At 36.1% G+C, this 14,090-nt stretch overlaps 1 protein-coding gene across 4 annotated transcripts in view; it reads left to right on the top strand.

Annotated features, from left to right (window-relative positions):
• Window positions 1-14,090, top strand: part of UBR3 (ubiquitin protein ligase E3 component n-recognin 3) — a 97,747-nt gene that overhangs the window by 4,506 nt on the left and 79,151 nt on the right. For all 4 annotated transcript variants that reach the window (XM_066553266.1, XM_066553265.1, XM_066553264.1 and 1 more), the window contains exons 2-6: window positions 7,488-7,627; window positions 8,015-8,173; window positions 9,165-9,308; window positions 9,934-9,983; window positions 12,565-12,631. In XM_066553266.1, coding sequence (XP_066409363.1) covers window positions 7,488-7,627; window positions 8,015-8,173; window positions 9,165-9,308; window positions 9,934-9,983; window positions 12,565-12,631 — 560 coding nt within the window. The remainder of the gene's footprint in view (window positions 1-7,487; window positions 7,628-8,014; window positions 8,174-9,164; window positions 9,309-9,933; window positions 9,984-12,564; window positions 12,632-14,090) is intronic.

Below are 14,090 nucleotides of genomic sequence, written 5' to 3'. Positions count from 1 at the left end.
GTATGAGAAGTATATTCTGTTTCTAAATAGCTTGGTTTTTTCTGCTTTAATTTATTTAGAAAAGGCTCTGATTTTTTCAGTGTTTTAAAATGTTTGCACCCAGCAAGGATTATTGAATGTTTTTGTTAAATTTTGGATACTTAATAGGTAGATACCTAATTTTGATGACCTTTGCTATTCCGTCCCCATAAAATTCTATCCTTCCTTTTATTCCTTTTCAGAGATTGGGAGCTATGGAAGATTATATTCTATTTCTTTTACCTTCTCTAGCTAAGTAAGAGTAAAGGAGCTTTTTCATATTCTAGACTTTTAGAAAATGAAAATCTTAGTAAGTGAAAATTTTAACAGTGTGACCATAAAAAAGGAAGCTTGTTCTTGAGAGAGCTATTATTGCTAGCTATCTTTGGATGCATTCTGTGCATGTTTATCATAAATGGTCTCTTTTACCATCTTGGGTTGTGGAACTGGGATCCCCTTAAGATGAGAAAAGTCAGATCTGCTTGTGGCTGTGTTTTGGGACATACAGGCAATTATTGTTTTACTGGCACAAAGTGGATTACTTGGCTGTTTTATGGAGTGTCTTGCAACAGCAAATCACCTGCTTAGCATATATATAACATGCTGCTGCTTCAAGGTCATCCCTTCCTGTGTGACGCTATCAATTGTCTTGTTTAACAATTACCAAGAAGTTTTCAGTTCTCCAGGACCTAGGCTAGGTTTGGTAATGCAGCCTCAAAGAGATAAGGGTGCTCTTTTGGAACTTTCTTCAAGAAGTTGGTGAAACAGATGCTTTATCAACAGGCTGAGAGCCTACAAGTAGCGAACTTTAGCTTGGTCTCTGAGTTTTATGAAACCATGTTAAAATACGTGTGTGTTCAGGATTGTTGAGCTGGTACAAATGGTGTTTTATAGGGTCTCTGTCAACTCCATGCAGCTTTTCTGTGACTGAAGTCCTTTGGGCTACCAAGGAGGGACTGGAGAGAAGTCTGAGCTGTAGTGGCCGTTAGCTTAGTGTGAGAGTTTGGATAAATCCATAGTCATGTATGATGGATGTGACTCTTCAGAACAAAACCTCCACCATGTTCATCCACATACAAAGTACAGGAATTCATACTGGGATTCACAAGGACCACAGATTTTGAAGTTACCATGCATTTATAAATATCTGATTTCCTCTATTCTCCTTCATGCTTCCCCCAGACATAAAGCTCAAGATAATGTCTTGCTTCTTAGGATTCCAAAGTAACACTGAGTATTTTACATAGAGCTTCATGTTAGGCCTTATCCTTGGAAAGCAAAAGACATTGCAGTTAAGTCTATCATGTCATACAGTCAACTCTCAAACCTGCCTGACTTGATTTCTTTTAAGAATGTCTCTAATTAGGACCACATCAACCTCTAAATTACTTGCTGAGATGTATTGCAAATGGTTAACAGCCCAGTGCTACTTTTGTATTACTACCTTTGGAACTATGACCTGACTAGATGCATTGTTACTTTCTACATCTGGAATAATGTGTAGTTGTTTCAAAGTCATCAGGAAGATGTTGAAACATATAAATATACACAACTATAAATATGTAGAAGCCTGAACTCTTGCTATGTTTGTTACTGAACAAACTTAAATGATGGTTTTAAACCCAAAGGTTTGCTGATAGGGCCAGTCTGATTTGAAGAGCACAGCAGTGCTGTGAAGGCTGAGTTCACAAGATATGGCTACTATATATCTTGCCTTGCCTGAAATTTGGCTTATTTATTGTATCACTAGTCTATTGCTTCATAATTTGCCTTGGTATATATTCAATTTAAGAAGACCTGTGTTTTAGAGCTCTCTGAAACAGTCTTGTTTAGATTTGGGCTAACCAGTTTTGATTTTCAGTTCCTTTACTTTGATCCCACCAAATTGTAAAGCTGCTTTTATACTTTTCATGAACATATGATCTGCCCAGAATTCTAAGTCCACTACATCACGGTGGAGTGTTATTTGTCTGGTATATATCTGATCTATCTGGAGCTGTCAGTGGACCTGTTGGCAATGGAACAAATGTGGTTTTGGGAGTATGTTTAGGGAACACATTCCTAAAGAGCTGTTGTTTCTTTGATCTTTCTTTGTGACCATGTAAGTTGATTCAGATTTCAGGCCATACTTCCTTATGACTTTTACAGTATCAGGAATTTTACGTTTTTTAAATATCCTGGAATAGTATCTGAGAGCTGCAGGTGATTTTAAATAATAGTATTTAAATATTAGTATCTGGTGCCTTCCTCTGTAGAGGGTTCTGGTAATAAGCTTTGAAAACAATGAATTTTCTTTGCATTGAATTAATAGAATGGCTATTAGGTAACAAGGACTAAATGAACTGCCTCCTTCAGGATGCACCTCTGTTTCTGCACAGTTCTTGCACTGATAATAGCTCCAGCATGAAACACGTAAATACTTTCCAAGAAAGCTGCAAATTACTTATATATACACCTTGTCTGTTGGAGGCCTGGCCAAAGCTTAAGTTGATACCTATTATTAAAATTCACACATCTCATTCAAGTCCTGAAGAAATGAAGGTTATTTTTGCATTTGTCTAGCACTGTGTAGTGACTTAGATCTTTGTCATATGAAGTATTTGGGTCAAAATACTACATGCTGTATGTTTGACCTGTTTAAATTCTCTTTGGAGAATTTTCTTAACCAGAAAAGGTTTTGTTAACTGTTTTTTGAAACCTGTTTCTTGATTTTTGTTCTTTCAAGTAGATGTACTGTCCATGTACTTCAAGGTCTTGGAAGTCCATTCCTCCTCCTTCTTACTAATTTTTTCTTTTAAAAAGTCCTTATGATTGAAACTACTGCCAAATCTACTGTTTCTGATTGATAATGGGTACTTGCCTACTAATAAAAGTCATTGTAGTTTTGTCTACTATACAGGATGTTTATGTCTCAGGACTAACAGAATACTAGAAATGCTCTGCAGAGCAGCTTTGACTGCTTTTTCTTTGACCTGGTGTGCTTTATTTAATGTAGCACTGAGCACCAAGAGAGCATCTATGAGTCATTGCCTCTCTTCCTGCTGTTCTGCAAGGATTGGAATAACTTCTTATTGTCCAGCCTCTGATTTCTAGCCACCTAACCTGGCCAGCCAGCTTTGCCATGAAAGCTTAAGGCCTGAAAAGATTTCCTTTAAAGTTATTGGGTTTTTTTCCTTGAGAAGCCACTAGTTATTCTGCTGTGTTTCATTGTCCTCTGCTATTGACTCTGTTGCCTCTGTTTTGGAAATTTTCTGGTTAGAAGAGTGAGACTGACATCTTTTCAGTTGGCTTTGCCTCTCATAGCAGAAATGCAAGTATTCAGTTTTGTCTGTGAGCTCTGTAGCTTGCAGTTTTCATAAAGAGCAGAAGAGTGCTCATTGCTTGGGTCTTGGGTCAGTACCATATTGATTCACTTTTGGAAGCCTGTTTTGCAGGTGAAAGGAATTTAACTAATGAAGTGCAGTTATTAGGGTGTGTGGGGGAACATGCTAAACTTAATAGGAACAGTGGGTTTATTTCTCTGCATTTCTTCAGAATTCCCATTGTATTTGTAATTGTTAGGGACAGTGGACTTACATAAAGCAACCCTACAATATATCAAAGCCCTTTTTCATCCAGATAATTTTCTAATCCTGATTAGAAAGCTTTACTGTAAAACAGAAAGTTTTACTTTGTTCTGAATTAAGATTTGGTTTGATATTTGAACTGCAAAGGTAGGAAAAAACATTTAAACACATAAGAAATGATGTAATGGGTTTGTAACAACTCAGAAACAATTGTAGCACTCAAAAAGTACTTTGTATCTTGCATCTATTTTGTAGATTCAGAGTGTGTAAGAGTAGTATTTGTGTGTTAGCTTTACAGTGGAGACAGAACACATGCTTTTTAAAAAAGTTGTGTTGAATTCATATTTATAAAACTTCACTTGAATACTTTATGAAACATTACATGATGTCAGTCATGAGGTATACATTATGAATATGTATTGTACCATATATACACATATGAAATGTATATTATATTTTAAGTAAGAACTCAGTTTAGGTATAACTTACTGAATTGAAGAATCAAGTAGAGCTTTACTTTCTTTGCTTAAGAACTGATTTCCAGCAGTTTCCATTTTGATTCTGTTGCTTGGGTCCCATATCCTCATCCCTAAAAGCTTCTGTCAGAGTCAGGTACTCATAGTGCTTTAGTACTGTTAAGAGTGTGAAATTGGGATGTTTTCTTTTGGCAGTCTTATGATCCAGTTTAAAAACAAATTACTTTTAAACATGGGGAGGCAGGGGACAAAATAGTGAGAGAAAAGTGAGGGTAAAAATAGTCCATCTGTATATATGTGAACTTATGTCAAGTTTCTGGAATGCAGCTGCAACTTGAGACACTGTGGGATGCAGTGGATGAAGGACTGATCAAATGCTGTAAAGGTGTGGTCTGGCTGGTACTGAAGGCATTTATCAGCTGCTATGATAACTGTGGAGATAAAAAACTCTCCTTTGAAGTGAGGGAATTGCCTCCACAGTGAGCATTGCATCTACTTCTTGTGCTGGTTGGTCAGGATGGCATTTTCCTGAATGTCTTTGTTTGAGATTTTGGTTTATTTTGTTCCCTGTGTTTTGCTCCCTGTCAGGTTAACAAGGAAAGAGGTGATGGCAAAATGATTTGGGGATTTCAGTGTGATTTCCAAGGAGACTGGTCCGTGAGTTTTGGTGGATTTAAACTGGCCCAGTGAAATTTTTTATATATTCCTATAAGTAAATAGCTTCTACTGGCTTAGCTTCTGAGCTGGTTTAACATAGGATCAGTCAAGTGCTAGTGCTAGGACCAATAAGAGGGCTGAGGACAGAGTTGTGGCAGGACTGATCTAATTCAACTAGGTCTGAAGCTGTAGCCTAAAGGAGTTATTTTACCTGAAGCCACTTGTAGAATGCATTTTTGAAATTCACAGTAAAATTATTAAAAATGGAAATAGTAGGAAATAATGGAATAAATCTGAGAAGTTTGACGTTGAAGTTGTTCAGAATATATTAATGCTGCTTATGTTTGTAACAGATGATATTGCTTACTCATGTGGACGTCAGCAATGATCTGCTTTTCACAAATAAGATATTAATGCAGTGTAAGACATGTCAGATTTTTTTTAAAATCATATGGAGAAGATTCTTTGTTAAACTTAAGTTTTTATTTAATTACAAGTTTGCTGTTTGTTCTCTCCTTTTGCTAAAATTAGTCTTATCTTTTTGTGAAAAAGTGATTTCAAAGGTAGGAAAATACATTCCTGTTTGAAGCTGCTGTGGTTTATGCATGTGACAGTGAAAGAACTTTTCCTTACAGGGAATCGAATCTGGGTCCTTTGTTGGTCTTCCAGGGTCTGTGTTAATATAGCATTAATAGCACACCTTATAATTCAATAATCTTTTCTTGATATTCTCAAGAAACAACATAGCCATAACTTTCATTCTCAGGATATGTGAAGCTTGGGATGGTTAATCCATGCCCCTGAGATTGGTGCAGTTGGTTAGAGCACAGTGTTAGTAGTGCCAAGCTCATGGGTTCGGTTCCTGGAGGCACCATTTGCTTCACAGTTGCCCTCCATGATCCTTCTGGGTCCCTTCTGACTCTGATTCTGTTGTGATGGATTCAGAACTGGCATGGTGACATCAACTTCATGGGGAGCAGAGCTTATTTTCTGTGGAAGGAAGCCTTGTGCTTAGCAGAAACTGGGATTCAAATTGACTTTACCTGTGTGTTTTGTTACAGTGGCTTCCTTAGCTTGTGATCATAACCAGTGAAAACATCTTTTGACAGAACGTAAAATGTATGGGGGGGTGGTGGGCTGTGAAAGATTTTAGAGTGCACTGTGTTCCTTCCTTTTGTGTCTTTTAGATCTTTATTTACTTTTGATCCCTTCTTATAAGGACAGTGGTGAAAGGAAAATCAATTACTGTAAAAGTATGAAATACCATATTTTAGCATAGATGAAGCCACATCTGTGATTTATAGAAGTTCAGGTTTCTGTATGTGAAAAAGATAAATTTTGGATGACTAAAGAGAAAAAATGAGTGACTTTTACAGGCCCCTTTGAATTCCCTGCAGTTTCAAATTGTGCTGTTTATCCATACTTGAACAATTAACATGGAATGACTTATCATAACTTCTGTGAATGTAATATGGAAAGTAGAAGGCAAAAGTGAACACTACTTATTTGGGCATTAATTAACAGAAAGTTGTCAGTCATCATTGAGCTCTTTCTGTTCCAAGGATATATTGGGTTTATATACAAATAGCAAATCAACAGGCTAGTACTGTCCTTCTGTACCTTTTCTTAATAAAAAGTCTCATTTCTAATGTTCAAAAGCAAAGGAGAAGCTCTTAATCTTTATTCTTGTGAATTTGCAAGCCATTTTTGTGAATTGCCATTTTAACTGTTGGACTGGTATTGGTTTTTTTGGGGTTTTTTTACCTTTTTTTCTTGATTCCCCTACTTTCTATGTGCCTTTCTTCTATTTCCTTCTTCTCTTGAAGATGATTCTTCAGTGGTCCTCAAAGAAGAAAGGCTTAAGTTTTAGAAAGTAACAGGCTGCTTCTGGAAACCATGGCATCAATTTGGAAAACAGTTTCAAAGTCAAACAGAGCTGTGGTTTTTTTCCTCAATTTTTTTTGTTGAAAATTTGTTAGTAAAATCTGGTGAATCTTTTCAGTAAAAGTTTATTGTTGTGTGATGTATTTTTAGACTATTCTTTGTTTAGTGTGGTTTTTGATGTGGATAAATAACTCTTTGATGTTGTTATATGTCCTTTCTAAAAATAGCTTGGGAGTTGAAAAGTATTCAGTGTCTCCTGAGTCAGGCTCATGTTAAGTGAGTAGGAAATCATTCTGTCTGCTCTAATGGGGTTTGGCTCAACATCATGTCACTGTGCATTAGCCAAGCCTCAGCTACTACCACACAGGAATTTTCCAAAGAATAAATGTTTTCTTTTCTTTTTAAATGAAAGAGTTTTGTAAGGATTTTGTAAATCATAGTTGCTGTACATTTGAAATTCACACTGATCCTGCAAAGTCTTATGCCTTTTTAAGTTTTTTTTTTTGTCAAAAGACATTTTTAAAAGTCATTATCTGAATGAGGACTTGAAAAATCAGACCAACCTCTGATTATGTCACAGAAAGAAGAAAGTCAGTGTTCTTCTGATTGTTCAATGGAAGATACTTCTGATACGTATGGGAAGAAGCTGAGATGTTGGATATGCGAACTTTGAGCAGCAGAAAAAAAATTGGCAGCTTTATAATTCTCTGGCCTCAGAATCAGAATGGGCTTGAACAGAGTAGTTGGAATTTCAGAATACCATTTCCATACCACCTTTAATGTAAAAGCATCTACTCTGTGAAAAATGGAAAAGGAATGCTTTTCTTAGTATATGTTAACACTGCTGAGCTGTGCTTGGCTAACATTTTTCTCATCTGTTTTCTAGGTTTTGTAAAAGACACCAGATTAAATCGAATTCGAATGTTCCATGTGTTCCGAAACACTTGTTGATGATGTCAGAATTAGTTCTTCCACAGTTCATCTTTAGTCTGATTCAGCATTTACGAGAGGGATATAATGAGCCTGGTATGTTTTGGATTTGCATGTATCTAACAATATCTTACCCTGCTGTTAGCTCTTTGCAGTCTATGAAGACACTGTACATGAATGCTATCCATAGTTTATGTCATTGTATTTTGTACCTCTCTTCCTAACAAAATTACAGCCTGACTAGGTGATTTGATTTTATTACCTGCTGGCATGCTTAAATATGTTTTAGGGGTTACCTGGCATTGTGCTGAGCTCGTCCAGAAAATGAAATGAGGTATAGTTTGAAATTGGTATGTGTGAATTTTAGACCATTATGAATATATAAATTATTTTCATTTGCAATGGTTGTAACTGTTCTGCTTGTGACAGTTTTGGCTGAATTATATTACATCTACACCAAAAGTTCTTCTTCTGTGGTTTCAGCTCTTGATCTGCCATCAGAGAAAGACCTTCATAAAATTCTCCAGGTTTTGGAGCCTCATGTTTCCTTCCTAGAAGACTTGACCAAAATGGGAGGTGCAATGAGATCAGTTCTTACCCAGGTTTTAACTAGCCAACAGTTCTACAAAGATCTTAGCTCTGGTATGTTTGTGTTATTTCTAATAGTTAGATTTTCAAACTATGAAGCATTAAGGGCATAAGTTTTGTTTATAACTTCAGTTTCTGCATGTTTTTATTTGACATCTCAAAACACAGAAAAAAGCCTATTTTTAAGGCTATTACGTTGATAGGAGGGTGAGCTTCAGGAGTGACTAGAAACATTTGCTATTAAGATCTGTAAGAGCAAACATCTGATCTGTGTTCCAAATAAATGTATAAATAAACATCTTTTCAGAAAAGTTTTGATACGAAATCCATTCTAGCTTAGTACTTCCAAACTAGTCATAATAAGGTTATTTGAAGTGGAATATTTCTAACTCATTTTCACAGAGGTTACTGGAAGAAACCTGAATGGCAAAAGGCCATTGTCTGTCCTTTGCATGTCTGTGCAAAGCCTTTTTCATATTTTTTTCTTAAACTTAACCTCCCCCCCCCATTATTTATTCAATCCTGTACCAAATCACAATAACTCTGAAAATGTTGGCAGTCACAACTAACCCCAAACCCCTAGTGTAAATTAACTCCATGTTGTTTTCTTGTGATTAAGAGTCCTTTGCATAGGGACAGAACAAATAGTGATTACTGTAGTTTTAAGTTGCCATAACTGGCTTGGGCAGCAGCTACTTAAAGAGCAGGCAATCCCCAAACCTTTATTTGAAAGGAGGAACACTTAGTAAAGCTGCTTCAGGAGCAGTTCTCTTTATTCTTTCCTTCCTTTCTCTCTCCTGTTATAGTATTCAAATGGGAGTAATTTAATTACTTCTCTTTCCTATATGTGATGGATTTCCTGATACAGAAATACAGAAAGGGAATGGAAAGTAAGACATGCTTATCTGGACTCTTGAAATGGAGAATATGTGTTATTAAATTAAAATATTGTGGGCCATTTTTTAGATTGCTTGCATAGAGTGTGAAGCATATGAACCGAGGAGCTGCTTTTGTGCTTTAATACTGTTTTATGTGTGTATTCAAGGTGTTGGAGAGAATGCATGTGCAAAGAAAAGTCATGAAAAGTACCTCATTGCTTTGAAAGGCTCTGGGTTGGCATTTCCTGAGGATAAAATTGCATGTAATATGCAGGAACAAGGAGCTGGAACTAGCACATTATCTGTTCAAGGTTTGTGTAGAAAAATATTTTAAGAGAAGACTTGATTATTGATGGGTTTTATATAAACTGCCTTGGGTTTATTTTTAAGAAAAGCTAATCTTAATGAAAGTTAGGGAATTACCTGTTATTTATTGCATTACCAAATTACAGGACTCTTACTTCTATCAGCAAAGCTAAGCATGTTAACTTCTTGTTGCTAATATGCTAAGCACCATTTTTCCAGTCATAATATTATTGCAATTTGAGTAGGCAAGATGTAATTGCTAATAGTGAAATTTTGTCATTGCAACAAAGTGATTATCAATCCACAGCACTTCTTCTTATAAAGATTCTGTGGATTTTATTTTGTTGATCACTGAAGTCCATCAGACTTTATTATTTATCAGAGTTTTTTACTCAATTTCTGAAAGAATGTTTGTTAACACAGCGCACTGAAGTTCTGCAATGGCATGGATTTGCAAATCTCTGGTTTTGTATTGCTTGGAAATCTTACTCCAACTTCAGTCCACTGCTCTGTATCTTTTAAAGAAGATTAATGTAGTGTTCCATGTCATGCTGGCTTAAATATCTTAAAATACTGCCTTTTCAATAATAGACTTATGAAAAGAATCTCTCAACTTTTTTATTTCAAAAGGTTTGGCAGGTGGTACAGCAACATCAGGACAAGGGGATTCTTCAGATGAGGTGAGGCTTTTTAAAGACTGTAATGACCTGCAACAGAATATTAAAGGGAGAGGATGCTTGCAGCCAAATCCCACAAATCTCATTACTTATACTTGCCCTACATTGTCCCAATTTTAGTAATTAGGAATAATGGAGGTATGAGGGAATAGATCTCATGCCTTTGATTTACTAAGGACCTCTTGAAAAATCCTGAGGTTTGCTAATACTGTTCCAGTTTAATTTATGTATGTAACTGAGAAGAAACCTGTGTAGGTATTCCAGAAATCACTATCAAGTAAATTGGGCTTGATTAAAGCAAACTTAGAGCAGGTGATGCTATGAGCGGTGTTAGCAGTTTTTGGCACTTGAGAATCCAGCTGAACTGGTGATAGCAGCAGTGAGAATTTCTCTGTAGATAAATTCCCATGTGTAGACTTGACCTTACTTACCAAACATATGGAGTGGGAGTAAAAAGGAGAGAATCTCATTTTGAGTGGAGCTTTAATAAATAAGTGGAAGAAAGTTAAATTCTGATAGAGTAACTTCATCAATTTTTTCAGCTATTTAAAATCTAATTTCAACTAGTAAGCCTTAGCAGACATTTTGGTAGGGCAACATAACAGACTTCAAATAATGGAAAGAGATATCCCATATAAAAACATGAATCCCTCAGTGTGGCAAAAGCATTCATGGACTGTGTTTCATTTGATTCCTTGGAACATAAAGTCTTGAACAGGGGCACAAGTTTGGAGAGGGCCTTTTTTCTCCTTTTGCAGAAAGGAAAACATGAGAAATAACAGCCATCCTACAGATTAATCTTTTACTTCAAACCATCTACTATTGTAGAAGTAAACCTAAGTACTGAACTGTGCAAAACTTTCCCAAGCTGTTTAGTTCCCTGCAAAAGTACTGTCCTGATTTGTGATCTATGTAAATTTTGTAATCTAGTGTTCCATCTGTGAAACAATGCTACCATTAGATCTTGGTGAGAAAGAACATTTTTAACCTTTCTACACTTATTTTAAATACTGGTAGAAGAAAATCCTGTTAAAAGTGTACTCTTGCCACATTTCTTAATTATAACATAGTTTTACTCTGCTCTAAGAGAATATAATCAGGTATTAAAAACAAACTGTAAATGCCCTGTGTAACTGACATGGGAGTACAGAGGAGAGAAAGTTATTTTTTTGATAAGCATTTCAGCTTTCCATCTGCACGGTCTATTTTGACTTTTGGATGAAGGGTGTGAACTTCCTTTTCAGTAATTTGTATTTGCAAAGCAGCTCATGATTAAGAAAAAGATTATAAAACAAATAATTAACTTTTTTTACTGATGGTTTTTTCAGGGCAGGAGACTTGAGTTGCAGAGTCCTGCAGTTCATAGTAATATCCCAGCAAGTTTGATTTTTTTTCTTGAGAATACATGGCCCCTCTGACTGGGGACTGGGCAGTGGCAACACCCTGAGAACTTACTGACTCATTCCTGATGGAAGCACCAGAGGTACCCTGTGATCACAAAGACCACAGGATGCCTAAGTATTCAAATGTGTGTCCATCTTAAAATGAATTTTCAGATGGAGGAAATGAAAGGGTAGACAAAATCAGACCTTTCATTTCCACCATACTTGTGGCCAGTCCGTAGGTATAAAGTGTGAACAATCTCCTTCCTCAACTCAAGGAAGAGTAGTAACTTCTTGAGATTCAGGTTCTTTATCATTCCAGAGAAGTTTGGAAGTAAAACATGGCATTTGCTTAGGGGAGAAGGATATTGAGTACTAATTTTTAACAGTAGATATCTGTATTAATTATATCTCATTTTATTAGCTCCAGTAAGAATCTTTATTTCTGGTTTCATTAGGACTACCAGTGTTGGCAAAGATCCATGAAACATTTAGTATACTCCTGTGATGTCATGTGCTTTTTTAAGATGCAGTGTTAGATTTTGTGAAGTGCTGGTGGAGATGTTGTTAACTTGTATTACATTTTGGAACCTTTGCTGTTTAGTTTAGTTTGTGAAGTACCTTGAAATCTTCAGATGACAAATGCCTGTGTAAAATGTTTCTGTTATTCTCTAGGGAACAAGCAGTTAGAACTGGCCTCGTAAAGGTGTCAAAAATACTTTATTCCTGCATCAAAAATTTATATTGATTAGAGAGTATATAGCTAATTACATATGTTGCCAACTTTGATACACATTATGTTGGCTGATATTTTTTCTCTGAAACAAAACCTGACAAACCCTACAAGTGGATAAGGTAAAATCTTAAATGTGCAAAGATTAGAAATTTTGTAGTGTTAAACTTTTGTAGCAATCAGTTTTAGAAATCAAAGTAACTAACCTTACAAAATAAATGAAATAAATGTGGATGATAAGGCTGCCTGTAGAGGGAAAAAGAGAACTTAAAAAATTGTTTTTCTCTAAAGGGTTGCTCACAATGCGTGATTCCTGTAAACAGTAAAAGTGGTTTTCTTGTAAGAATATGTTGAAGGCTTCTCTGTTTTAGTTTGGTAGTTAAACCAGAATTTTAAGAGCATACAATCTCTTGGCAATAAGTTTCTAAGTATATGATTGTCAATTTTTGAAACTCTTCCTCTGCCCCAGGAGGACCAGGATGGTAGCCAAGGCGTGGGAAAGCGCAAGAGGGTGAAACTAAGCAGCACCACCAAAGGTATTTATAAAGTACTGATCTCAGTTCATCATGTTTGCTTTATGTTTGTCTTAAAAAATATCTAGGGATACTCAATTCACTTCCCAAGCACTGTAGTGCTGCATGTGACAGGTATTAACATAGCATAGTCTAAAAATGAGTAGCAAGTGAAAATGTGGTAATTGGCAGGTTAGATTTCCCTTGAGTGAGTACCTCTGTCTGGGGCTCTGTTTGACCATTTTGTCACCTCTGTGCTGTAAGCTGACCTGCAAAAATTCATTCTGTTTTACTGTGTGCCTATCAAGGCTGCAATACAGCTTTACAAAACAGGTGTTTGATCTATCTGTTCTTAACAAATTTTTTTGATTGTGTTTGCAGCCAGGCAAGAATGGTTCTCTCTTGTTCTGGTTGGTCTTTTTGTAGTTTATTAATGTTTAAGATAAAATACTAGAATGAAGTCTCTTTTGAAACCACTCCATTTTTTCTTCTAGCTTGAAATTAGTCCCTTTTGCAGTTTATAGTCCAGCATGAGTAGCATTCACATTGAGGTCAGTGAAAGTTTTAATTCAAGAGCAACCATAGGCTAGACAAGATAGTTCTGTCTTGTGCTTGACATGTTTCTGTGCTAAAAAGTGTTTAATAATATTTAAATGCTATTGTTAAATAAAGAAGAATTTTTTTGATGGTGTTTTTTCATTATGAGTGTGAGGAGACTGACATAGGAAGTGCAAAGAATTGAAAGCCTTGAGAAAAGAATATTTGGGTAGAGGAATTGTAGTGAAAGTTGGAATAAAGTTTCTGGAAGGTCTCTGGAATGAAGGTTTGGAGCCTGAGTTTTTAATGCAGAGGTTCATGAATCAATGAAATAGTATGATGTGAGGAGTATGGGAAAGTAAGATTGATTGTTTCTAGTGTTTCCAGATTGAAGGAAAAACGATGAGGAAGCTGAAAAAGCAGAGAACTAAATATTCTGGCAACTGTGTTGTTTAGAGGTGATCGTAAAAATGACATGAGAAAGATTGTAGTAGAGATGTGGAAAAGGCAGTAGTTTTGGAGATATGCAGGAAACATAGAGGCATCCAAGTAAGGTTCTCTTACTTGGATTTAAGAGGCTGTTAGCTTGTCTAAAAGATGAATTAAAGTCAGCTAACACAAGAAAAAAATGCTGCTGTTCTGATGCATAATAACTCATTAGGGAAAGAGGCAGGGAGGAAGCCCAGATTTAGAAGCTTCCTGATCAGAAAACCAATATCAGCAGTGGCATTTCAGGATAAGTGATACTTGAATTCCACATTTCATTTTCCCCCAGGATTGTAGTCTTCCCCCTCTGAGGCATCCCAACATGGACTATGATCATGATGTTGATAGCTCCTAATATCTGCCCCAGAGGAGGGAGTCTGCCAAAGGGGGAAGGGTAAGTATCTGTTTTTATTAAATATCAAATAGTTTTCTGAAGTTTTCAGTATTCATATTTTATGTC

This window comes from Molothrus aeneus, chromosome 7, assembly GCF_037042795.1.
Source record: "Molothrus aeneus isolate 106 chromosome 7, BPBGC_Maene_1.0, whole genome shotgun sequence".
Classification (NCBI taxonomy): domain Eukaryota; kingdom Metazoa; phylum Chordata; class Aves; order Passeriformes; family Icteridae; genus Molothrus; species Molothrus aeneus.
This window is presented reverse-complemented; position numbering and strand designations above follow the sequence as displayed.